We start from the raw sequence: 27149 nt of genomic DNA, 5'->3' as shown, positions 1-27149 counted from the left end.
TGTATATGACAGAGAAAAAAAAAGAAGTCTGTGTGCACCCACCTCTCCTTTCCCCTACAAATCCTCTACAACCTCAGGGTGACCGGAAATGAAAACTTTCCAAGTATGGAGAGGGGAGAATTTTTTTTTATCCTTATTAGTTTTAATTAATGGATGTGATATGTCTGTTTTGAAATATTTGACCGATTTTGGGGAGATGTTTAAAGTTTTTTACCCTTATTTTTCTTAATTACTAGGGGGTGTTCTATTTGTCATGTTTTGAAATATTCTTTTTATTTGTGTGGTTTCCTCACTGTTATGACTGATTTATATTTCTTGATTTTGTTTTATGAAGAATAGTGGTATTTCTGGTTTTGCATTATTGCACTGCATGTGTGTCTGGCTTTTAGTAGTTTCCAGTCCAGTTTTTGTCTGCACCTTACTAATTATACTTGATGGCCTCTATTTTTATTTGGTTAAGGTCTATTTGGTGACAGAGGTGAGGTAGTCTGCTAGCTGAGAAATATGCCTTGAAACTAATGGGTTGAAGGTTTTGCTGATTTTCATAGATGCTAGGATCCATGATTAAGGGGCTCCTTGGGTGCTAAAAATGATGGTGCTTAAGGCCACTGGATATTGAAACACCTGCAAGTGCTGGAGAGTTGATTGTTGTGTCAAGGAGCTCCAAAGGGGGACCACCTCTCTCCTTCCCTTATTGTGCTCGATAACTTGTAATGTGGCCCCAGCATAAAAAGGATTACCCACCCTGGACCTAGAGTCTCAGTTATGCTGTCTACGTGAAAATAAGTTTATAACATTAGTACATAAATGCCCATATCACTATAAAAAACAACTGGCACAAATTCACACTTTGGTTGATAGTCTTACTGCAGTGAACAAGTAATGAATGCTAATCAGACTAAATTACTTCATCCTTAAAATATATGCCATCAGAGTTTGTATTGCCACTGCTCATATTTTATCTGTTCCAGTACTGTCAATCTGGCATCTTTCACAACTACTAAATTTGCTAGGGTGGAAACCTACAATTCTTATCGTAAGTCGTCTTATTCAACTCAATTATCAGATGTCGGAGAAATAAAATTGCATCAGACTTACACCGTAAAGTGTTTAAAAAAAAAAATCCAGTCAATCTTAGAGCCCCTTTTTGGGGAATAGAATTGGTATATAATTAGTTTAGAAAAAAGTTTAAATACTACAGTAACATTTGGATGTAAACACAAACTTGCAGATTACCAGATTTCTTCAAACAATAAGGAATAGATTCCTTAATAAGGAAATTAGCAAATATTTACTGAATGTTTCCTATGAAGCACCTTTGGTTACATATTCAATACAGTTTACCTACTTAAAAAAAAAAGTACACAACAAGCTGCTTCCATTGATTTTTCTTAAGTACCGGTAGTTAGAAACAACTTTTATAAATGGCAGTAAAACACACAATTTAGAGATATCAACTATACACAGCATAAAACAAACTAGAGTAGCAACCAAACTGAAGAAAGAATTTAAACAACTCAAAAACTTGACTGAATGTCAGTCTACTGGTGGTTACAGAGGGTGAATGGGTGGGGGAGGAAAAAGTTTCAGAGCCTCAGTTTACCCCAAAATAAAGTTGGTAAAGAAATGCTCCAGTGTTATAGTAGGACACAATCTTTTCTATCTGGTTTTCTGCATTTATTTTAGGAAAGCTTATTTTAAAACCAGCATTTCTTCCATATATAGATTTTTGCAGATATTTTGGCTAGAGAAATTTGGACACAGCTTGTTCGCTCCTAAACTGGAATTCCTGGGAACTCAGAGCAGTAGGAAGTCTTTTACACAGATGGATTGGATATATAATGGAAGGATTAATACAAAACTATGAAAACTGAAAACTCATCTTTAGCACTTGCTGTGTGACAGGAATTGTGCAACTGTAGCATAGACCATGGCAGCATTTTATCAATACTAAGTATGTGCTGTACAAGCTGAAATCAACATCCATAGAACACAGACATGGTCCTGTCTAGTGATGCTCTCTGATCATATCTTACATCTATGTTATAGATTCAGCAAGAGTACTGCAGACTCCTTTAGCAAATGGAACAGATGATACAAGTTTCTTAAGATGCTATCAGTTTGTGATTCATCCTAAATTTCCTCTTTTCTACATTTTTTTCTGATAATGAAACATTCTGATGAAATCTACTTATCTGTTAATGAGTAAGAAATCTAAGTTACTATACAAAATCTGGGCTCATAAAGGTTAAGTTCTGTTTGAAATAAAAAAACAAGTGGGGTCAAGTTTAAGAATATTTTAACTATCTAACTTGGGGAATTAGATGATTAAATCTTGCTTTTACAAAATTTCCCCCCTGCCGACTGGCTACATTTTCCCTTCTAAATCTAAAAGGATGCCAAATTTAGCCAGTTAAAAAAAGGGGGCAGCTCTAGGAATGTTCCTGAGGCAGGCTTATAACTTATCTGGTCAGCACTGATCTTCAATATGAACTGATCAGGTATAGCTCGGCAACCCCTGTCACATAAATGACAGGCAAATTTTGCTGATCAAATTTTGACCAGCTAGACTTAGGAAAATTGCCAACAGAAAACTTGATGAGTTTGGTTTAGCTGAAAATTTGCTTAAAAATAATCTGCTAAATTTAGGATTTTAGCAGGTTATTTTAAGAAAAAAATTGACATCAGTGTCTTTTGTGGATTCTCAATTATCTACTTCATCCTCATCGTTTGGATTTTCCTCCTCCATCCCATCATCGTTATCATCATTTTCTTCCTCTCGGCTCTTCTCCTGATCAGAGTCTGTTTTCTTGTCTTTATCTTTTCTCTTTTGCTCGATGGCTTCCTTCTTGCCCCTCTGTTCACGCCTGTATGCTATAATAAAAGACCACAGTATAATTGTTGCATAAGTTACACAGACATATATACAGCATAGAAAACAAAGTCCCTCCCTCAATTACATCATAGTTTCCTAAAATTCTATATTAGGGATCCAAAGAATCAATTTTAATCCTTTAACCCTTATAAAAGCCCAAAAGGTTAGCTTCCTCCAGGACTACTTCTAATGCTGCTCTCTGTAGTCATTGTAAGAATTCTTACAACCTGCTCATTGTCCTCAGAGTTTGAGTGTTTCACTTCAGGAACTGGAGCAGGGAGCTGAACTGAGATCTACTGAGATTATTCTCCAGTACTCTTGCAGTCATTTCATATTACTTATGTTGACAGAACATCAGCTTTTGACACTGTAAATCATAGTATCCTGTTTAGGAGTTTATCAGAACTTGGCATTGGAGGCAAGGTTTGGGATAGGATCTATTCTTTCCTTAATGATTGTCAAATCTAGGTCAGATCAGTTGATAGGTTATTCCAGTCTGAGGTACTTACTGTCGATGTGCCCCCACGAGTCTGCCCTGTCCTTCATATTGTTCTATATTTCCTTGCAACCTTTGTTTCAGGATATGAAGGACTTGGGACTAACTTTTAAGATCTATGCTGATGACATTCAGCTGTGTTTCCCTGTTCACAATAATATACGCAACATAGTGATGCCTATTTTTTTGCTTTGCAAAGACAAGATTCATAGCTAATACATAATCAATTGTTTTTGAACCCAGCAAAAATAGAAGCCTTGTGGGTTAGCCATCAGCCAATACCTGTGAATTGTTGCGAGTTAGTCCTGAATGGCGTTCCTATAATTTTTTCTCATTCTGTGACTGAAAACTTGCAGGAGGATCTTGCAAGACCAGAAAACTGGGCATTTAAATGCAAATGAAATTTAATGTGGACAAGTGCAAAGTGATGCACATGGGGAAAAGTAACCCACACTGTGGTCCATGATGTTAAGTTCCATATTAGGAGTTACCACTCAAGATGTCATGTAGAGAATACTTAGAAATCCTTGGTTCAATGTACAGCGGCAGTCAGAAAAGCAAACAGAACATTAGGAATTAGGAAAGGAATGGAGAATAAAATGGCGAATGTCATAATGACACTATCGCTTCATAGTGAGGCCATATCTGGAGCACTATGTGCAGTTCTGGTAGCAACGTCTCAAAAAAGATCAAGATGCATTAGAAAAGGTACAGAGAAGGGCTACCAAAACGATAAAGGGATGTAATGACTCCACTATTAGGAAAGGCTAAAGAGGTTAGAGCTGTTCAGCTTGCAGAAGAGATGAATGAAGGAGGGAGTGGATAGAGATCTATAAAGTCATGAGTGGAATAGAGCAAGTAAATGTAATTCAGTTATTTACTCTTTCAAAAAATAAGACTAAGGGACACTCCATTAAGTTAATAAGTAGCACTGTGAAGGATTATACCAGAGATTCCTTTAAATTACCTTAAAAGACCGGGTACAGCTCTCGTCCGGTCCTCCTTAAGACAGACGCACACAGGGAATCCTGGGTGAAAGGAGGAGCCCACACCAGAGGTTAAGAACTCAGGTCCTAGAAGGCTTAGACATCCTGGGAAGCAGGGAGAGACACACCATATGCCAGAACCTGCTATTTCTAAAGGTGAGCTGCACTAAATGTTTTGAGACTTGAAGTTAAGTTGTGCTGCCCTTTTTGTTTCTATGTTTGTTTTCCACTGTGAATAAAAGTGCACTTAAGGAACAGCCAGAGTTTGCCTCCTTTCTCCTCTGGCTGTTCCCAAACAGCTACCTCTTGAGTTACCACAAGCACATTTAAAACAAAAATGGAGAAAATTCTTTTTTGCTCAACATACAATTAAGCTCTGGAATTCATTGCTGGAGGATGTGATTAAGGCAGTTAGCATAACCGGCTTTAAAAAAAAGATTTGGACAAGTTCCTGGAGGAGAAATTCATAAACTGTTATTAACCAAGCAGACTTAGGGCCTGATTTGCAAAAGCATTTACATGCTTAAAACTGAGTTTTACATGTGTAATGTATTTTCCTCCTGATGCGCTACTGGCCCCCAAAATGGGTATGGAGAGCAATTTGGCAGGACACCCAATAAGTTCAATTAGTTCTCCTGACGGACGATGGACAAAAACCACTGGTCAGAGGTTATACTGGGCCACTGGTTTACAAAGAGCCACAGCTTTCCCCTGATCAGAGGGTCCTTCATCCAGGATACGGGCAACTGGCTTATGCTCCCTACGGCCCAGTCAAAAACCCTGTTCCTGGAGTTGACTGAGGAGCCAGCTGCCTGGGTCGGCTGCAATAGTCCTGATGGTGTTGACGAGAGTGAGGAGGCGGAGGATAACACTCCCTTTGGTGAAAGAAAGACCTTCTTGGCCCCGGTCTTGCTGGCCTTCTGGATGAGAATGATGGGTCCACAGTACTGGCAGAGAGTTGATGGAGGGTTTTGTGGTGATCTCAAAGTTGGGCCACTGCATCCCTCACCCTAAGAGATTTTCTCCAGTACATGGCACATCAGTGAGTTGTTCCTGTACCTGTGGTCTGAGATCCGAGGCCCTCAGCCACGCCATTCTGTGAGTGTAGATTCCCGCTGCAGAGACTCTCGATGCCATCTCGAAAACATTGTAGGTCGCACAGACCTTGTGTTTTCCGCACTCCAGGCCTTTATGCACCAGCGACACAAGGGTCTTTTGCTGCGATTGAGGCAGCTGCTCATCCACCTCCTGCACCTGCTTCCAGATGTCCCACGATTACTGGCTCATGTAGAGCTGGTAGGCAGCAATGTGGGCAATAAGCATGGCACCTTGAAAAATCTTTCTCCCAAGAGCTTTCATCGCTCTATGGTCCTTCCCTGGGGGTGCCGAGGAATGAGTCCAAGTGCACTTGGCCCTCTTTAGGGTGGATTTGACCACCACTGAATGCTGGGGCAGCAGACTTATCAAATCTGGCAGCCTTCTGGACGAGGTAAACCCCATCTGCCTTCTTATTAACAGGAGGCACTGTGAGGGGGTAATTCCCATATCCTTAGCAGCAACTCCTTAAGGATCTCAGGTACTGGGACCGCCACGATCTCCTTAGAAGCTCTACAAACTGGAGGATCTCAAGCATTTTGTGTCTGGCATTCTCCTCAGTCAATAACTGAAAAGGGACGGCTTCCGCCATCACCCTCACAAACCTTGTGAAGGTCAAGTCCTCAAGCGGAAACTTCCTTCACTCCTCTGAAAGTGAAAGGTCTGAAGGGAGGCCCTTTTTATAATCCACAATCTCTCACCCACAATGGGCCCCAAACTGTATCATGTAGAAGCACTGGGATCACATCTGCCAAATCCAATCTACCATCATATTTTATATTTTATTCATAATTTAGGTTTCAATTTAATGTATGATATTCAATAAAAACTTCATGTAACTATGCTTCCATAAAAAAAACAAACTATTTTTAGACATGAAAATATATTTTTTTAGAAAGTTTCTTTTACTTAACTGGCCACCCAGCTGCCATCTCTACTTAAAAAGTAAATATATAGAAAAACCACCGATGCTTTCACTCAAAAATGTACCCAACATCAACAATGTTTTGGAGCTAGGGCGCCTTCATCAGAGGTCCAAAATTCATTCCAACCACTCGCTCTGCTTAGCTGACTTTCAAACTGGTGACATATTGCACATGATTTATAACACACCATGAACCCAATGTTTACCCTCACCAATAACATCTCTAAATTTAGATTAGCAGGGGTACAAATTCTTTTAGATAATCATTAAAACACTCCCTCCCAACTTACGCTCTTCTGCCCTCTGATAATATACTGTATATAGCCAGCTGGACATACAGAATTCAATAAAACCAAGTCATGTCTACAATGCCAAGTTTCAGTGATATAGCAGAGTTGCTTACCTGTAATAGGTGTTCTCACAGGACAGCAGGATGGTCGTCCTCACATATGGGTGACATCATCAGGATGGAGCCCAATCACGGTACACTTTTGTCAAAGTTTCTAGAACTTGACTGGCACCTTCTGGGCATGCCCAGCATGGCACTAACCCTGCATCCAGCAGGGGTCCCCCTTCAGTCTTGTGTATAGTAAAAGTACGTGCGAAAAATAAATAAGAAAACGTGAACGAACCCAACACTGCGGGGTGGCAGGCGGGTTTCGTGAGGACTAACATCCTGCTGTCCTGTGAGAACACCTGTTACAGGTAAGCAACTCTGCTTTCTCACAGGACAAGCAGGATAGTAGTCCTCACAAATGGGTGAGTAGCGAGATGAGGATGCACCAAATGCACCCAAAGACATGCAATAGGCACAACAACAGGGGTGGAAATTTGGTTAGGAGGGCATCCTGAAATCCTGAATGGGTTGCTGGAAGGATGTTGGGAAGTTAAACTGAAAATAAATTGCGAAGAACCGACTGGCCGAAGATGGAATCTTGCCTGCCAGCCTTATCCAAGCAACAGTGGGCTGCGAACGTATGGAGAGAGCTCCAGGTAGCAGCCTTACAAATGTCAGCAAACGGCACCGAACGGAGGTGCGCTACTGATGTCGCCATGGCCCTAATAGAGTGTGCTTTCACATGGTCTTGCAGCGGAATGCCTGCTTGCTGGTAGCAAAAGGAGATACAGTCCACCAAGCAGGAGGAGAGGGTCTGCTTTCCCACACAATTTCCTAATTTGATGGTATCGAAAGAGACAAACAATTGAGTGGACGTCCTGTGGGCTGACGTGCGCTCTAGACAGAAGGCTAGGGCATGTTTGCAGTCCAAGGAATGTAGAGCCTGCTCCCCTGGGTTGGAATGGGGCCTGGGAAAGAAAGTAGGTAGGATTATGGACTGATTAATATGAAATTCCGATACTACCTTTAGTAAAAATTTAGGGTGAGTGAGGAGCACTACCCTGTCGTGCAGAATTTTAGTGTAAGGCGGGTAGGTAACCAATGTCTGCAACTCACTAACTCTGCAAGTGGACGTGATAGCGAGAAGAAAAATTACTTTCCAGGTGAGATGGTGAAGATAACATGAGTGGAGAGGCTCAAACGGAGGTTTCATGAGCTGCCCCAAAACCATGTTAAGGTCTCAAGCAGGGGCCGGAGGGCGCAATGGAGGTTTTAGGTGGAGCAAGCCTCTCATGAAGCGTGCTACTAAGGGTTGTGTCAAAATAGAGACATCTGCCACGCCGTTGTGGAACATGGCTACCGCACTGACATGCACCCTGATAGAGGAAGTTTTCAGGCCTGACTGACAGGTGCCAGAGATAGTCCAGAAACTTCGCAGTGGAACAAGCGAAGGGGTCTAGGAACATGGAAGTGCACCAGACCGTAAACCTCTTCCATTTAGAACAATAAGACCTTCTCATGGAAGGCTTTTGTCAAGCTACCAGGACTCGGGACACCGACTCTGAAAGGTTAAGAGGTTGGAGTATTAAGCTTTCAACATCCAGGCTGTCAGGGACAGGGCCTGGAGGTTGAGGTGGCATAGGTGCCCATCATTCTGAGTTATCAGAAGCGGATCCTTCCCCAGAGGAATGTGCCGGCGTACTGATAGGTCCTGGAGGATTGGGAACCACACCTGGCGTGGCCAGTGAGGGACTATTAGAATCATTAAGCCCTTGTCCCTCCATAACTTCACGAGAGTCTTCGATATGAGTGGAAGTGGAGGGTATGCATAGAGGAGACCGCTGGCCCACGAGAGGGTGACAGCATCCCTCAGCTGTGAGTGGCGGCTGCGAATGAGTTCTCTGCTTTGCGGTTGTGGACTGAAGCAAAAATGTCTATGTGAAGGTAACCCCAACGTTGGAATATTGTATCCGCTACCATGGGGTTGAGAGACTACTCGTGTGGATGAAATGTGCGACTCAACTTGTCCGCTAGTACATTGTTCATGCCCGCCTAGTAGGTGGCTCTGAGGTACATCGAGTAGGAAAGATCCCACGCCCATATCTGTGCAGCTTCCTGACACAGGAGGTAGGAGCCCGTTCCCCCTTGCTTGTTGTTGTACCACATCGCCACCTGATTGTCTGTTTGAATCAGGATGGCCTTGTCTGAGAGGCAATCCTGAAAAACCCTGAGGGCATATCTGATCGCCCAATGCTCCAGGAAATTTATCTGATGTTTGGCTTCCTCTGGAGACCAGGTTCCCTGAGTCTGCAGGTCGCCGACATGAGCACCCCACCCTAGGTTGGAGGCGTCCGTCGTCAAGGTAATTTGGGGTTCTGGAGACTGAAAAGGAAGGCCTTGAAGGAGATTGGAGTGTTGCATCCACCAGGCTAATGACAGGTGGAGCTGCTTGGTAATATGGTAATCTTTCCTACCCATCTATATTTTATAATTTTATACATATTTATTAATTGATACAGTTGGCTAAAATGTTAATATTCTTTCTTTAATTTCCTCCCCTTTCAGATCCTAGTTATTTTTCCTTGTTTTTTGTAACTTCCTCACATCCTAAATATTGTTACAATGTTTTTATTTGTTAAGTTTCTTATTATATTTGATGTCGAATTGGGAAATGTTTCTACCATGTTACTCTCTGCAGTTATTCACATTGTTAATTGTAAACCGGGTTGATGTGATTCATATCATGAAACTCGGTATAATAAAAATAATAAATAAATAAATAAATAAATAAATATGGACAATGTTGGACATTGGATGATAAGCCTGAGCCCACTGGGATTTCAAGGTCCACTGCATCACTCTCATAGCTAGGCGGACCATCGGAGTGACATGCACCGAGGATGCCATGTGACCTAGTAAAACGAGAAAACGTTGAGCAGTTGAGTAAACTCGAGTTTAGAGGAATTGCGCCAGAGACGCAAGAGTGAGAGCCCAATCCTGAGGTAGGAAGGCTTTCGCCTGTATGGTGTCTAGGTCGGCCCCTGTGAAGGATAGGGTTTGAGATGGAACTAGCTTGGACTTGGGATAGTTGATCAGAAACCCCAGGGACAGTAGTGTATGGAGAGTAAGTCACAAGGAGGCCAGTGTGTCCTGCTGAGATGGAGCCCTTATCAACCAATTGTTGAGATAATGGTAGACATGAACACCTTGACCCCTGAGGTTGGATACGACCACTATGAGGCACTTGGTAAAGACTCACAGTGCGGATGCTAGGCTGAATGGCAGTACTCTGTACTGGAAGTGCCAAGGGCCGATCAGGAACCATAGGAATTTGCGATGAGATGGAGTGATTGAGATGTGTGTGTATGCGTCTTGGAGATCCAGAGAGCAAAGCCAATCTCCTCTTTGCAGAAGAAGAAGTAGAGAGCCCAAGGTTACCTTTTCCCTTTGTAGATACTTGTTTAGGGCATGAAGGTCCAAGATTGGATTAATGCCAAGATTGGATGAATACCTGACTTTTTTGGTATGAGGAAATACAGGGAATAGAACCCCTGCCCTGGTTGGGAGAGGGGCACTGGTTCTATTGCCTGGGATTTGAGGAGGGTTTAAATCTCCTCTTCTAGAAGAGGAGAGTGGTCGGACGATCCCCACTTCAGCTGAGGTGGGGAGTCCACGGTACAGTCAGGAAATTGAGATGGTATCCTTGAGTCACTACAGCAAATACCCATTGATCTGTGGTGATCGTGTGCCATATGCTGGTGAACTGGCACAACTGACCGCCAACTGGTACGGAAGGAAGAGGAGGCTGGCATATGCTCTCCAGGGAGGAGTGAAAACCCTGAAGCTGGTCCCAGCTGAGGGGCTGGCTGTGTCTTTTGAGGATGGGATTGTCTGGATTGACCTTTCTGGAAAGGCCTGGAAGGGCGACCTCGAGAAGCAGGAGGATAATATCTTCTTGGCTTGTAGGCTGGCCGCTTAAGAGTCCCGTCTGAATGTCCTCTTGGAGGTGGATGAGAAATCAGTAGGCACTGAAAAAAGCTGACGTAGCGTCTCATGGTAGTCCTTCAGCTGCGCTACAGTCTCCTGGATCTGGTCTCCGAAGAGATTATCACCAGCACAGGGCAGGTCAGCCAACCTGTCCTGTACCTCTGGCCTTAGGTCAGAGGACTTTAACCAGGCCCACCTCCTTGCACTAATCCCCGCTGCGGACACCCTAGGGGCAGTGTCAAATATGTCATACGCATACGCATGCTTGCCAGCATCCAGACCCTTCTGAGCCAGGGCATTGAGTTGATCTTGAAGTTGGTCAGGTAAAAACTCAGAAAATTCCTGGATCTTCTTAAATAAGTCCCTGTTATACTGAGTCATGTATAATTGTTATGAAGCAATGCGAGATATCAGCATTGAGCCATGGAAGACACGTTGGCCAAATGCATCCAGGAACCTCTGCTCTTTCCCTGGAGGAATGGAAGAATGAGGCTTAGAATAGCGTGCCTTCTTCTGGGCCAACTCCACAACAGACTGGTGGGCCAGTTGTGGTTTTTGAAATCCAGGAGCTGACTGCACCAGGAATGTGGCATCTATTTTCCGATTCACTGGTGGTACAGATCCTGGATGTTCCCAATTCCTCTTCAGGAGGTGAAGAAGAATTTCATGTATTGGTATGGACATGATCTCCTTGGGTGCATCTACAAACTGGAGCACTTCCAGCATCTTGTGCCCAGAGCCCTCTTCTGTCTGAAGCTGGAATGGTATGGCTTCAGATATTTCCTTTCTAAAGTTTATAAAGGACAGGTTCTCTGGAGGAGAACGTCTTCTCTCCTCAGGGGGAGATGGTTCTGAAGGGAGATCATCAGTATCCTAGGAAGAATCATCGGTCCAAGGATTGTAAGGTTGATCACCGGCTCCCATAGGATCTCCAGAAGGAAGAAATGGTGCTATTCCTGAAGGACCAGGCCGAGGCACCGACGGCATCGGAGGAGGCACCGATGGAACCAGTGACATCGACGGGCGAGCGAGTGGCAGGATTCCAGACGGTCCGGGCATCGATGTTTCCTCGTCCTCCGATGATAAAGGAATCTGGGTGGAAGGCGTGGGACATACCGGTGTCCTCGGTTCCACCAGTGAAAGGGCACCGATCAATGCATCTAGTCTGCCCTGGAGTGGTACGAGTGCCATGGGAATCGGATTGGCGACCGGCATGAGCACCGGTTCCGGCATCAATGGAGGCTGGAAGCCCTGCAGTGCTTTTCCCGATGGCCTCTTGGATCATCCAATCAGAAGCCTGGGACTTGCAACCCTATGTCCGGAGTTGGAGGCAGCACAGGCATAGCCGGAGGGTCCACCGGTGAAAGTGGAGTCGCGGCTCCCGGCAGCAATGAAGGATGGGGCCTTCTCTGGACGGGGTTTCTTCGCCAGTGGCTCTGTTGATGCTGATGCCTTGCCTGGATCAGCGGACTGAACCTTCCGGGTATGGTGTCGACGCTTCTCCCGATGTTCTCCTCGGTCCTTCTCCGGAGCCGAAGTGGACACAGTCGACGCCTTCGGAGTAGTCTGTGCCAGATGGGCAGCAGCGGTGTCCCGTTGCTGGCAAGAGGTTGATGGCACTGGCTTGGATGATGTCGAAGCGCTCGATGGAATTGGTGGCTTTGTCTGAAAAAGGAACTCCATCTTTTCTGAGCGGGCCTTACAGCCCTTTGGCGTCATTTGGGCATATTTGGTGCAAGTTTGGACGTCCTGGTCGGACACAAAACACAAACCCTATACGGGTCTGTGATGGACATTGTCAGAGGACAATCGAGGCAGTGACGGAAACCGGACGCCATGGCCTCGACAAAAATTTAGCTGTGGTGCGGTCGATGGCCAGTAGGGCCCGCAGGGAAAACCTGATGGGAATTGACCACAAATGAGGGTAAAGCCTTACCTTACGACAGCGGACTATGGAATCGATAGGGAGACCCCGATGGGGTAAAAATTTTTTTGAAAGAAGTTCCGTGAGGAAAATTCCTGTCAGGAATCTCCAGAGAGCTCCTTAACCCGAGTGGCTATTGCTGCACAGAAAAAAAAGAGACTGAAGGGGATCCCTGCTGGATGCAGGGTTAGTGCCATGCTGGGCATGCCCAGTAGGTGCCAGTCAAAGTTCTAGAAACTTTGACAAAAGTGTTCCGTGATTGGGCTCCATCCTGGATGTCACCCATATGTAAGGACTACCATCCTGCTTGTCCTGTGAGAAAAAACATATCCAACTGGTCATGATCCATAACATTCAAAAGGAATGTCTTTGCTTATCTTGAATAAAGCAAGTATTAACATTGCCCACACCAAGTTGATCAGTTCCACTGGTACTGTCCTGTATATCACTGATTTTATGAATTGGAGGGTATGAAAGCACTCTTTACGACTTAAATCTCTTCGGAGGTTGAACACCCACACATTTCTCCCCCCACCTCCCAGATATCACTGAACTCATACTGGCCATAATGACCCATTCAAGGAATGGCTGCTCAGCGTCCACATATGCAGCCGTGACTACCACCTTAATCTAGCAGGCTACTGTAGCCCACAACGCTGGCTCACCCTGTTTGCTCCCATCATGAAGTATAAACAGCCAGTCCGTCTTCTTGAGAGGTTCAGAAACCTCTAAATACCTCAAGATATGCCTCGACAGCCAAGGGCCGTAATGGGCGATATTCCTCAGCATCTCTTGCCCTGCCCAGAGACATCAGGGAAATAGACCGATTCAAGTGAAAATCTGAGACCACTTTTGGCAAAAAAGGAGGAAAAGTATGCAGCTGTATCGCCCCTGGAGTCACGTGTAGAAACGACACCTGGCAAGACAAATCCTGTAGTTCAGATACTCGATGCACAAAACAAATTGCCACAAAAAACACAGTTTTCAAGGTCTGTAACCTCAAGGAAAGGTTACGCATCATTCGAAAAGTAGGGACTGCTAAAAAATCCAAAACTAGATTTAGACTCCAGAACTGGTAACCGCAAGGGAGGACGAAGATGCTTCACTCCTTCCCAAGAAACGGGCCAATTCTGGATGAGCCAACAAGGGCCCATTACTCTCCTGACTTCGGAACAGGCAAGAGCAGCCACCTATACTTTAATGAATTAAGGGCCAATCCTGTAGTCAATACATTCTGCAAATATTTCAAAATGAGCAGGATCTTATCCAAATGAGGAAGAACCCCTCAATTTTCACACCAAGCCTCAAAACACTCGCCAAACCTGCACCTAGGCTAAGGAAGTGGAGAACTTTCTCGCTTGTAGCAAGGTGGCAGAAGAATATCCACGCTTCAGCAACCGAGCCCTCTCAAGGGCCATACCGTAAGACAGATTCGGATCTTTGTGAAGAATAGGTTCCTGCTTAGAAGATCCCTCTGCTCCAGAAACTGGAGAGTCTATCAGAAGCCTTTGCAAATCTGAATACCATGGTTTTCTGGGCCAATCTGGTGCCACCAGAAGCACCATCCCCCTGTGACTCTCGATCTTCCGAATCATTCTGCCCAACAGGGGCCAAGAGGGAAAGGCATATAGCAGCTTGTCCTCTGGCCATTCCAGCACAAGATTATCTCTCCTATGAATGAAGAAGCAAGGGACTTTTGCATTATGAGCAGTAGGCCAGTAGATCCATAAATGGAAGGCCCTAGTGATCCACTATTAGCTGAAATGCCTCGTTTGACAATTCCCATTCTCCTGTATCCAGACTCTGTCTGCTAAGAAAGTCGGCTCTTACATTGTCTTTTCCTGCCATGTGCGAGGTTGAGATTGTTATAATTAGTGAGGTTTGGGTGGACCTTTGGACACTGTGGCAGCTGATCATGCCCACGAGGGGAGGTCCTGTGAGGGGCCACATGTCAGACTCAGATGAGGATACACAAACACAGAGATTGATCTTTTATCAAACAATGTGGTGAAGCCACCAGAGGTGGCAGTGGTGAGCAACTGGAGTAGCCCGCTGGGCTAGTATCCCTCAGGCGCTGGAATAGCAACTCCTCCGGTAGCAGTGCTATAGTAGAAAGAACTGAGAATAATGAGTGCAGTGAAATATGCACAAAGCCCCAGTATGGAGAACCCCAGGATAGGGAGAGCAGGCCCTCAAGAAGCGAGTACTTGATCCCTGAGAGCTGAGAGGCTTGAAGGTGATGTACTCACACAGCGGTTCCACATAGGAGATGGCACCAAGGGTGGAATGGAGGCAGGCCCTCAAGGAGCGAGTACCTGGTTCCAGGGAACAGCTCTGAGGTGAAGATGGTAGTACTCACTGGTGTTGAAGATAGCGAATCCTTCCAGGCAGAAGAGAAGGTAGGAGCAGGCAGCGAGTCAGGGAACATGGGCCCTCGAGGAGTGAGTACCTGATAGCGACCTGAAAAGCAAGTGAGGCCCCGAGGAGCAGGTACCCCGTTAGCGTTAAGAGTCCAATGGTATTGGAAGCAGAGTAGCTCGGAGAGCTACTCTGCTTCCAATACCATTGGACTCTTAACGCTAACCATACGGAGAGCGAATCCCATCCGTAAAGAATCCCCTTGCTAACTCAAAGGCTAGCAAACAATGTAAGCTTTAAATATCCGGGCAGCATGACGTCATCACAGGGGGATGCCCCTGAGGTTCGCGCCAAGTAGGAAATGAGTGAGGGCCGTGCAGCATGCACGCCCTAAGGTATCAGTGGAGCATGGCGGGAGGCAGCGCCCAAGCCGGTCCGGGGACACCGGAGAGGACGGCAGGCAGATGCTGCGGCAGCCAGGCGTCCATCCACAGCAAGAGGAGGTGCAAGGAAAGAAAGGTAGGTAGAGTGAAGCCGTCGGGAAGGGACGGTTGCAACAGAGATCTCATGAAGATGCAGTTCTGCCCATTTCATAATTTGGGCCATTTCCTATGACACTTGCTGGCTTTTGGTTCCTCTCTGCAGATTGATGTAAGCCACTGTTGCACTGACATTACCGGATTGTTCGACCCTACAATCTGTTGCCAAACCGCAAGCATGCCAACCAGACTAAACAGGCTTCCAGCCAACTGATGTTCCAGATAGACTCTTCTGCACGCCAGCGCTTTTACCCTGTCAGCTCCTGACCTAAACTCCCCAACCCTGGAGACTCGCATCTGTCGTGAGTACTAGCCAGCCCTATGATCTTAGGGAAACCACCTGTCTTAGATGATCCACTTTTAACCACCACTATAGTTGAGTGCAGATCTCCATTGTCAGGTGGAGCCGAATTTAATATTCTTGAGACTGTGGGCTCCAACGAGACAGCAGAGCGTGATGAAGATTCATATGCACCCTCCCCCATGCAACCAACTCCAGGATCGCCACCATCAAACCGAGCACCTGTAGATAGGACCACACTGTCAGGCATATTATATTCATCAATAGACACACCTGCACCATCAGCTTCTGAATACAGCCCTCCAGCAGGAACACCCTGTCCTGTTTCGTGTCGAACTGAACGCTGAGATATTCTAGCGACTGTGATGGCTAAAGATTGCTTTTAGCCAGGTTCATGACCCAACCTAGCTCCTGCAATAAGGAGATCAACTTGCGTGGGACTCTTCCAGACTCTTGGCCCAAATCAGCCAGTGTTCCAAGTACAGGGGTACCAGGATCCCATCTTTTCTCAAATCCACCACTGCCACCACCACCACCACCACCACCATAACCTTGGAAAAAGTTCTGGGTGCAGTGTCCAAACTTAAAAGGTAGTGCACAAAACTGATGATGCCTCAAAACTTCGAAATGCAGAAACCATTGATGCTCTAGCCAGATGGGAATATGCAGGTATGCCTTGGACAGATCCAGAGATGTCAGGACCTCCCCCGATTGTACTGCCATTATCATTGAGAACAAGGTTTCCATGTCAAAATGGATCATCCGCAAATGACCTCTGAGATCCAGAATGGGACGAAAATAGTCCTTCTTGGGCACAATGAAATAAATGGAATATGGCCCATATTTTCTTGAGACGTGGGCACTGGAACCACTGCCCGCAGGCTGAGGAGTCTTGATAATGTACACTCCACTGCCTGTCTCTTCTGCGGAGAATTGCAGGGAAACACCATGAATATGTCCCGAGGAACTCTGTGAAACTCCAGCGCATAGCCATTCCTTATCACCTCCATATCCCACTGGACTGACATGACCTCGACTCCACCTCCAATGAAATAGAGAGAGGAGATCTATCTCCTGTTCCCAGAGGTGGGTCGGCACACCTCGTTGGGAGGCTCGGGCTGCTCCATTATCTGAGCCTGCACCCCATTTGGGCTGCCTGGGACAAAAGGACTGAGATCTACCCAAAGGTTGAGTCCTCTGAAAGGCTTCTCCTCTGTAGGGTTGAAAAAGTCTGAACCCCCTAGTATAACCTTTCATGCTGAAGGATTGCGGCACCTATTTCTTACTCTCTGGTAATCGAGGAACCAGGAACGCACCCATTTATTGGCCATTTTCTCCAGCTCACTCCCAAACAAAAGCGAGCCTTTAAAAGGGCAACTTCGTAAGGTTAGACTTCGAGGTTGTATTGACCGACCAATTTCTCAGCCAGAGCTGATTTCTAGCTGCTATTACTGAAGCCACCCCTCTTGCCGAAGTTCAAACCAAATCGCAGCCTGCATCTGCCAAAAAGGCGGCTGCTGGTTCCATCACTGCCTTGGAATTTACACCAGATTCATTGATCTCCTGAGAGAGCTGTAAACAAGAGTGAGCCACCAGGGAACAAGAAGTATCTGCAAATTCACTGCCATTGCTTCAAAGGCCTGCTTAAGGATAGCCGCAATTCTCCTATCTTGTGCTTCCCTTCAAGGACGCTCCCCCTTCTATGGGAATAGTCGTCTGCTTGGTAATGGCACACACAAATGCATCCACCTTAGGAAAACACAATTGCTCTCTCACAATTGGATCGGGAGGGGGGGGGGGGGGTACAGTACTTCCAAGACTTGTCTCTCTTTAAAATTAGCTTTTGGGACACCCCATTCAAAATCAATTAATTCTTGAATGGCCTCCATAATAGGGAAGAAATATGAAGCTTTACACAAGGAAATCAAAATGGGATCTTTCTTTGGCTCAGACATGGACTCAGCCCCAAGTTCTTCCAGCATCTTCAGTGTCTGAGAAATCAGAGCCGGTAGCTTATCTCTATGAAAGAACCACAACATAGTTCTATACAGCTCCAATCGCAGAGGAATCTCCCCATCCTCCAGGGAATAAGGATCGGTCTCATCATCCGTGCTATCTGGGTCCCTATTGGGAAGACCGGCTCCAGGCATACCCCGACACTTACTCAATGAAACCAGGCATGCAGAATTCACCGCCTAAGACCCTGACCTGTTAAGACTGGCCAGGGGCCAAGGACTGCGCTGAAGGAAAGACTCCTACTTGAAAAAATTCCACTCAAGATAAGACAGAGGGATCCATGCCAAAACCAAAGGGCACCTGTCCTGTGCCCACTGAACTATCTTCTCCCGCTGATGAACCAGTTAGGGGAGCTCCAAAATCAGGCAACCCTTCTGGCAGCTCTTTTTCTATTCCTGCACCAGGCTGGAAAGAACTGGGCTTAGTAAAACCAGGCAGAGGCAATTCTCCCTGAGCCTCAAAACAGTGTTGCCATAAGTAGGGAGGAGTAGCCTAGTGGTTAGAGGAGTGGGCTATGAACCAGGAGACCAGGGTTCGAGTCCTGCTGTTGCTCCTTGTGACCTTGGGCAAGTCACTTTACCCTCCATTGCCTCAGGTACAAACTTAGATTGTAAGCCCTCTGTGAAAAGCGGAATATAAATCTAAATATACATGGTTTGATCACAGATATACCCTGTTATAAATGTTGCTATTGATTGTAATCTGTAGTTTTTCTGGTTCAATCACTGTTAAATGTAATAGGTTGTTGACTATGTAAACCGGAGTGAAGGCAGCTAGCTATACCTCGGTATAAAAAAAAACCAACTCTTAAATAAAAATAAATAAAAAAATAAATAAAAAAGATAAAAAGTTAGAGGGAACGCCGGGATGAGATGCCCAAATATGATAAGCAACACACAGGGCAAGGCACTTAGGTTTCTTACATCTGACAATAGTGCACCCAAAATATTAGGCGCTCAAAAATAAGGCGCTCAACACTGTGCCTAGGTAAGTGCTCAAACTGAGCTCCCCAGGATGCTAGATATAGTGCGTGCAAAAAAAGCGGGTGTGCGCCCTGGTAGGTGCTCCTACGTGCCCAACTAACTGAACGCACAAGCATGACCTGCTGGAAACTGAAGAGGGCAGTCTTCGGCACAAAAAAACCCCGTGTGAAACGCTGCCGTGGCCTACCACGCGGCAAACCAAATGAGCCTAACAGCGGGGCCTAGCTGCAAGGACTGCTCAACCCGCCAGGCTGCCCCCATTCCCTGAACTCCACTGGAGTCGGGAAATTTCGGATCGTGCACAGAGACCGGGAGGAGTGAAGGAATCCCTACTCAACTCCCCTACTCTATTATTTATTTTTTTAAATTAACCTTTACCTGAGCTCAGCTGGTCCCGGCTGAGTACAAGGTTGATCTCCGGCTGTTGGGGGGGAGGGAGGGCATATATCTTTACCACTGTGCTCAGCTTCCTGCACCCACTTGCCTTTCAGCTGGTTTTGATTTTTTTTTTTTTTTAAACAGCCAAGTCTATGCCAGTTATAAAAACCACCTATCAGACCAAGGCACTCATCTGAGGGACCACGGAAATCACCTCGAGTTCTTATCTGAGGGAGGGACCATATGGTATCACCATAGGAGAGCGGGGCAAATAATCTTCCTCATTTTTTTTAAGCAAACCCCAGTAGGGAGTTGCACATCCACCATCTGCTGGAGATGGAGAATACTGGCAGGCTGATGTCACTGCAGGGGTATATATACCGTGATGTCAGCTTTGCTCCGTCTCCATCTGCTGATAAAGGTGTATTACCCATTGGTTTTGGATTCACCTGTCTGAACGCTAAGAAAATGAAGGCAATTAATGGAAACATCAGCAGTGACTGTCTAGTGTACAGTGACATTGGATCCCTTCTTCTGCTCAAAATAATTTCGGCAGATTCAATTTAAAATGTGGACAAATACCAAGTAATGCACATTGGAAAATTCCTAGCTGCATGTACACTCCATGAAATTAAGTAGTAACAAATTTAAAAGAAATTTCAGAAACTATTTTTTAATCAACGCACAATTAAGCTATTGAATTTGTTGCCAGGAAATATAGTTCAGGCTAGCAGTATAACAATTTAAAAAATGTTTGCACAAGTTTCTGGAGATCATAAATTATTAGTCAGATAGACTTTGGTTTCTCTTCCTCTTAATTCTTGGAATTACCAGGTACTGGTCACTATTGCAGACAGGATGCTGGACAGCATGCCATTTATTATGTTTAGAAGCCCATTCATGGCCTACGAGGAGAGACAGTCAGAAGAAAACCAAATTGAGCAGTATATCAGTGAGATGGAAGGCAGCATAGTAAACAAGATTGCTTAGAAAGGGAGAATGCTTGGGTAGGATTGAGAGAGGAAGAGATTGCTTGGAGGAGTTTTGAGAGGGAGAGATTGGTGAGCACTGGGCATGGCAGCAAGCAAGGTGCTGCTATCAGAGGGTGCACTTGCAGAGGGACAGAGGAGGAGGAAAAGACTTGTTTGTCAAGGTCTGACTTATGTGTGTGTGTGGGGGGGGGGGGGAGGTTTCTAATTACTTGTGTGATATTTTCTTTCTTCAGTTTCTGGGCAAACTTGCTGTTAGACCCCCAGTGGAGATCACTGAGGGGAGCAAAGAAAAAAAAAACTCCACTAGTAACCAAATAGAAGCAATTTTGTTAATTTAGCTTAAGATCTTACCTTCAGCAGTTGTACAGTTAATGTTCTAGCATCATACATCTGTGACTAAACATTTCATCAGAACTGATGTGTGGTGTTACAATGCAGTGCTGCTTCAGCGGAATTAATCTTTCATTAACTTACCAGCAAACATCAGTAAAGGTTGATATTAATAGTTCATAGTTAAGCAAAGAAAAGATGACCTGATAACACCACGGTTTAGTAATTATTTTTGTCAGATTACCAGAAATCCTGCAACATCCTTGGCATCAGCCACTACAGGATTAGGGACTATTTACAGAATTAGGGGGCTGATGAAATCTGGCTGCTGCTCTGCATGCCATGCTAGCTGGTCTAAATGTTGGTACCGTGAGCACTTTCACAACACAAGGTTAGATGCAATACCAGTGCAACTAGCTTATGGATTTTGAAAATGCTCAGTGTGTAGACCTCTAGACCAGCCAGCCAGAATGGCACATGGGGTAAAATGTGCTCACATTCATCAGTGACATGTGCCATGGGTTGCCAACCTCTGCCCTATACCTTCTACAATTGCAGATTCTTGCTGTATATTAAAGAGCTAAAAGACAATTAGATTTATGGGACAGAAATTTAAAGACATGATTACCTTCCAAAGATTCTTTTAAAGGATTCACAAATCGCTGAAACTCCATTTCTTCCATGGCTGCTAACACATCTCCAGAGTTTAGAATTTTCCGCTTCCCCTTCATTGCAAAATTGTTTGCACTGTATTGGGAAAAGTTAGCATGAAATCAGGTGAATACAAGTGCGCTATGCACAAATAACTCTTCTGACCCCTTCAAAGACAATAGAGTGTGTGTGAGACATGCTTTAGGAAAGTTAAAGATTTTTTATTTTAGTTATTTAATGATCTTCTATTCTGCATCTGCCATTAGTTTACTTCCTCCTGGCAAGGAGCAGTCACAGGACATTACGGGGTGACCGACAACAGAATGCTCCATTAGTTTAAAAAAAATAAAATTAAAAAATTAAAATACCGCTGATATTGAGTTCAGACACAACCTTATAAGTTTATTACAGAAATGAAGCATACGTATATACAAAGAGACTAGGAAAACTAGGTACATTCACAATGGAAAAACAGAGATGAAGAGGCAAAAGAATATTCTTAAACATTGGGCTCTACAAAAATTTATGAGGGAAATTTTTGAACTTCCTGTCTAGATGCAAAGTTCCAAAATTTCAAAGCGAATGTATGCTTGTGTTAAAGAAAATAAATAGTTGGAGGGTTAAAATTACTTTGAGTGTGAAGAGCTTGCAAGTTTCAATTCTTTTGCAGTAGGAGTGCGAGAGAGCTTTTTCCTAGAGAAGTAATCAGCAGTATTTGATTTGAAAAGATATTAACTGCAAGTATCATTAGAGAAAGGGAGAATAGCTGAGAGAGTCACTTTGTCAAACGTCTTGCAAGGTCAACCAAAAGTGAAATGTTAACAAATTGAAAAGGAAAATAAAATTGGTCAACACAATGGGAAGTTATTATTCAGTATTGACTGGATAAATGTCTCAAGACATGCTAGGGAGGTAAAGATTCTGGTGCCATAAATGAGGGCTTCATGGAGCTTCTGGTCCTAAAACTGATGAGGGGGGGGGGGAGGATTTTACATCTTTAGAGGAATATAAGGCCTAGCACAAGATGTAATGATGGTGGGGGTCGTTTAGTAATAATCACCACAATGTAATAAAATTTAGCAAATTTACTAGAGGAAGGATATTAAGTGAAATTACTACAGAAAGCAGTTAACTTTAAAAAAGGAAACTACAAAGAAAGGAAATTAGTTAAAAAAAAAAATCTAAAAGATGTGGTCACAAAGATTAAAAATATGCATGAGGCATGGACACTGTTTAAAAGTACAATATTGGAAACCCAGATAAACTGTTTTCCACACATTAAAAAAAAAGTTCAAAGAAGACCAATCGCATTGGCTCTGAGCCAATTTACACTAATATATGTTTTGGTTTTATTGTAAATTGCATTGGTTTCCTCATGGTAGAAATGTGATAAATCAAATCAAATTAACTAATGGCCAACATTGATAAATGGTGAGGTTAAAGAGGCATTTAAAGCCAAAAGGACATGAAAGAGATCCAAATAAGAAAAATAGGAAAGACCATAAGCACTAGCAAGTCAGGTGTAAAAATATTAATATAGCATGTAAGAGTATTTGAGAAGAGCTCGCCATAGACGCAAAACCAAATATAAACCTTTTCCAGATACATGACCAAGGGATATTCAAGCAAGGGCAACACCAGAACAAAAAAAACCTAAATTCTTTGCTTCGGTCTTCACCAGTGAGGATGTTGGAGAGAGAAAATGCATTAATAATATTTTCAGACACTTTCACTTTTTCCAAAATTTATTATGTTACAGCCTTATTCTAAAATGAGTAATATTCATTTTTTCCTCCTCAGTCTATTCTACTGCTGCTTTCACCTCATCTCCAAACAGATTCTCTTCAATCCAGGGGCTTTCTGGGTGAGATAAACCACATCCGCCTTCATGTTAATGGGAGCCACAGAGAAGGGGTTTTGGTTTCATCCTCCATCTAAAAAGTAAAACAGCCTCCGCCTTTCTCTGGAAAAAAAACAAACAGTGAAAGAGAGGTCCCCAGGAGGGAACCACCTCCTCTACAGGGGAACGGGGAGGGGGAGAGGGGGGTGTCAGAGGGGAAACCCATTGACAAAGCCTCTTCAGAGGCATCAGCTGTCCTCCTGATCCCAGAAAAAAAGAGTGGGATACAGGCGCTGACCTAGGAGATGCTTTTGCGACATCAGACGATAGTAGTCATATAGTAGACACTATGGCAATCAGGTACAGAGATGCATTGGCTGGAGCAAGGAACCTGTGATGGTATGCGCTTCCTGGAGGCTTCCCTGTGAAGGGGATCCACAGCATAAGCCAACAGGGGGAGGGGGGATCTATACAGACCCACCCCCTTTGCCCTAGTGAGCATATTCCATGACTACAGACCTGTTATCTCCTCCAAATGTGGAGTGAAATAGGTCGCAATCACATGGAAAGCTAATGACATTCCAAGCACCGGCGACTGTAGTGCACAAGTATGTAATGTCCTTATCACAACAGAGAGACTGAGCTACCCTGTAACTCCAATGCAGCAGAGCTGCATCGTGCCATTGGTGGCACAAATGTGCTTGCCACTACAGTGCCAGGTGGCACAGTGGCCCATACACATGCTCTGGCATGCTCCATGCCGTGGCCTGGATCAGGCACAAAGCTGCTAGTGCCTGCGGCAATGCACTACAAAGGAGCTGACAGTCATGAAGTGTGTAGTGACTCCGTTCTCTGAGGTACCACATTGTACCCAATGGCACCAGGCATACAAGGGTACTGGATGGTGCCACTTGTCGATTGGCCCAATAGCGAACAGTGGCCTCTGCACTGGTGCACTTGACTTCAGCAGTCTGAATATAAGGCACACTGTCAATAATTTCTGGACTCAAAGCCAGAACAACACCCTGGCACATGCGCTGACAAACTGGACTCGAACACTGTATGACACCTATTTTGGAGGGAAAGGTGTCCTTAACACTTACAATGCCATAGGCACCCCCCACAAACAATGGTGGTGACTGTGCACAGGATGCAAATGATGACACAAGCGTCCTTGGTGCCTAGGCACCACACAATGCAGACAGCTTCAGTAGTGTACAGTGGTCTCTCTGGCACTCGGGTGCTCAATGACATCACCCAGATGGCATCAACGAACATCACTCTGTGGTGCCCTTTGAAGGTGCCTCTCCCATGGAACCTATGGAGGTCAATCTGCTCGACAAACATTCATGGTGCTCAACAGTGTCCATGGCATCCAAGATGCTCGAAGGGTGCTCGAAGCGTCCATATGCCTGATGGTATCCAGAGCACCTGCTGGTGCTCGATGGTGTCCATGTGCATGCTCTATAATGCCTGTGTTGATGGCGCTCAGGGAGCTTGATGGTGCCCCTGGAGCTTGACATCATCTAAGGTGCTCGAAGCACTCTTTGGCACTCACCATGCTTGACTGTCAAAAGTCTTCAATGGTGCCCATAGTGCTTCATGGCAACAATGGTATCCAAAACACTTGACCTGTCCAATGGCAACGATGGCCACCATGACCATCAACAACACTGTCGATGGTGCCTGTGAGCTTGACATCGGTGGCGCCCACAGCATTGATGGTACCTGGCAACATAGATAGCACCCATAGCATTTGCCGGCACAGATGATGCCCATCAGCATGGAGAGTGCCTCATGAAATCTATGGCGCTTACCTGCGTCAATGGTGCTCAGCAGCACCTATGGCATCCATGGAGCCAGACAGTGTCCACAGCACCCCTGGCGTTCTACAGCCATCCCGGCTCCCATGGTGCTCTACAGCAGCCACTGTGCTAGACGGTGCTGGGCTACACTCCCATGTCTGACCATTGGTACTTTGTTTGCCTGAACACATCTGTGCCAATGTCAGGCATGGCACCCATGGTGCAGCAGCAAAGCTGTTTGCCCAGGCTCATGCTCACCCCTCTCCGCCCGAGGAAACTGCACTGCCAGAGCAAGCTGACAAGAGGGGAGGCTATGTCATCTAGGGTACCAAAGATAAAGATTAATTTGGGCCCATGGAGACTATCAAAACAGAGGTGTGGGGAGGAGCGGCTCTCCTCATACACACAAATATTCAGGTCCTGGGTTCTTCCCTGTCTGAGTCTCCGTCAACGCCCAATGGTCAGACGAAGCTTACCTGGACCACACATGGATTGCATACTGCCAGTCCCAAGAGGTACTGAGAAAGGCAGAAAATACAGACAAGTTAAAGGGGAGGACAACATGAATAAACTGCAGATAGGAAAATTAGTTCTTACCTGTTAATTTCCGTTCCTGTAGTACCACGGATCAGTCCAGACCATGGGTTAAGCCTCCTGTCCAGCAAGTGGAGACAGACCAAAACTGAAAGGGTATCCTATATGAGGACAGAGCCTACCCTGTAGCCCTTCAGTATAACTATTGTCAAAGCAGAAAAGATAAACACCATGGAACAAGCAAGTAACAGAAGAACTCAAGCAAAACAATAAGAGAACTCTGAAAATTAGAAACAAGAGAAAACAGCGAATGAACTCTGTGCATGGACACTCTTGCATAAGTGCCCACAATCATTACATAGATGCTTCCGGTGCCTCCTATTAAGGAACACATAGAACAGAAGAGAACAATGTAGGATACAGCATTGGAGGAATAGTATAAGAATCTTCGAGCGGACAGGAAGACAAGAAAGGGAAGGGCGTCTGGACTGATCTGTGGTACTACAGGAACGAAAATTAATAGGTAAGAACTAAATTTTCCTTTCCCTGTATGTACCCAGATCAGTCCAGACCATGGGATGTACAAAAGCTTCCCTAGACAGGGTGGGACCTTGACAGTCTCGCTCGAAGTACCTGCCACCCAAAGGAACCAGAAACTGGTGCCTGAACATCAAGGCGATAATGCCGAGCAAAAGTATGCAGGGACTTCCAAGTAGCTGCCCTGCATATCTCCTGCGGGGAGACCGACTGGCTCTCCGCCCAGGAGGACACCTGAGAACGCAAGGAATGGGCCTTAAGGCCCTCCGGGACCGGACATCCCTGACAGATGTAAGCCGACGAGATTGCTTCCTTCAGCCAGCGAGATATTGTAGTCTTAGAGGCCTGTTTGCCCCAGTTGGGGCCACTCCATAAGACAAAAAGATGATCCGATACTCGAAAGTCATTAGTCACCTCAAGATAACGCATAAGCACGCGTTTCACAACCAGATGGCAGAGATCATCCCCGCCGGAGCTTGCAATGTCCGCAGGAGAGAATGTGGGGAGCTCCACCTACTGATTGACATGAAATGAAGATTCAACCTTCGGTAAGAATGATGGGATCGTCTTAAGAGAGACCCAGGAGTCTGAGATACGCAAGAAAGGCTCACAGCAAGACAACGCTTGGATCTACAACACCTGTTTGGCGGAGCAAATAGAAACCAGAAACACCGCCTTAAGCATCAAATCCTTAAGGATAGAACGGCGAAGGGGCTCAAAAGGAGCCTGACAGAGGGCCCGAAGGACCACATTCAAACTCCACGAGGGACAAGTGGGACACAAAGGCTGCTTCAAATGTTTGACCCCTTTGAGAAAACGGACAATATCCGGATGAGACGCAACCGCGTAACCTTCGAGGCTTCCCAAGAGAGAACCTAGGGCAGACACCTGTACACGGAGCGAGCCAAAGGAGAGACCCTTAGAGAGGCCACGCTGGAGAAAGGAGAGGACTAGCGAGACTGGAGCCGAACGTGCCGTAACGCCCGCTTCCTCGCAGACCAGCTTGAAAACCTTCCAGACCCAGACATAGGTGAGGGAGGTAGAAGTTTTGCGAGCCCGCAAAAAAGTGGAGATGACGTCCTCAGCATATCCCCTCCGTCTCAGCCTTCGCCGTTCAAAAGCCAAGCTGCAAGAGAAAAGCGATCCGCCTGGTCGAAAAATACGGGACCTTGGCGGAGAAGGTATTGAAGATGGCCGAGGCGAAGGGGACCGTCCGATGCTAGGTTGTCTAGGTCCGCGAACCACAGTCTGCGGGGCCAC

The 27149-nt window shown here is 45.4% G+C and overlaps 1 protein-coding gene across 1 annotated transcript in view; it reads right to left on the bottom strand.

Moving 5' to 3' along the window:
* Nucleotides 1-1130: 1130 nt before the first annotated feature.
* Nucleotides 1131-27149, bottom strand: part of POLE3 (DNA polymerase epsilon 3, accessory subunit) — a 44946-nt gene continuing 18927 nt past the window's right edge. Inside the window, exons 4-5 of the mRNA XM_029613034.1 lie at nucleotides 21151-21269; nucleotides 1131-2874 (exon numbers count right to left, since the gene is read on the bottom strand). Of these exons, the coding sequence (XP_029468894.1) occupies nucleotides 2705-2874; nucleotides 21151-21269 (289 nt within the window). The 3' untranslated portion in view covers nucleotides 1131-2704. The remainder of the gene's footprint in view (nucleotides 2875-21150; nucleotides 21270-27149) is intronic.

Source organism: Rhinatrema bivittatum, chromosome 8 (assembly GCF_901001135.1).
Source record: "Rhinatrema bivittatum chromosome 8, aRhiBiv1.1, whole genome shotgun sequence".
Taxonomy (NCBI): Eukaryota; Metazoa; Chordata; class Amphibia; order Gymnophiona; family Rhinatrematidae; genus Rhinatrema; species Rhinatrema bivittatum.
This window is presented reverse-complemented; position numbering and strand designations above follow the sequence as displayed.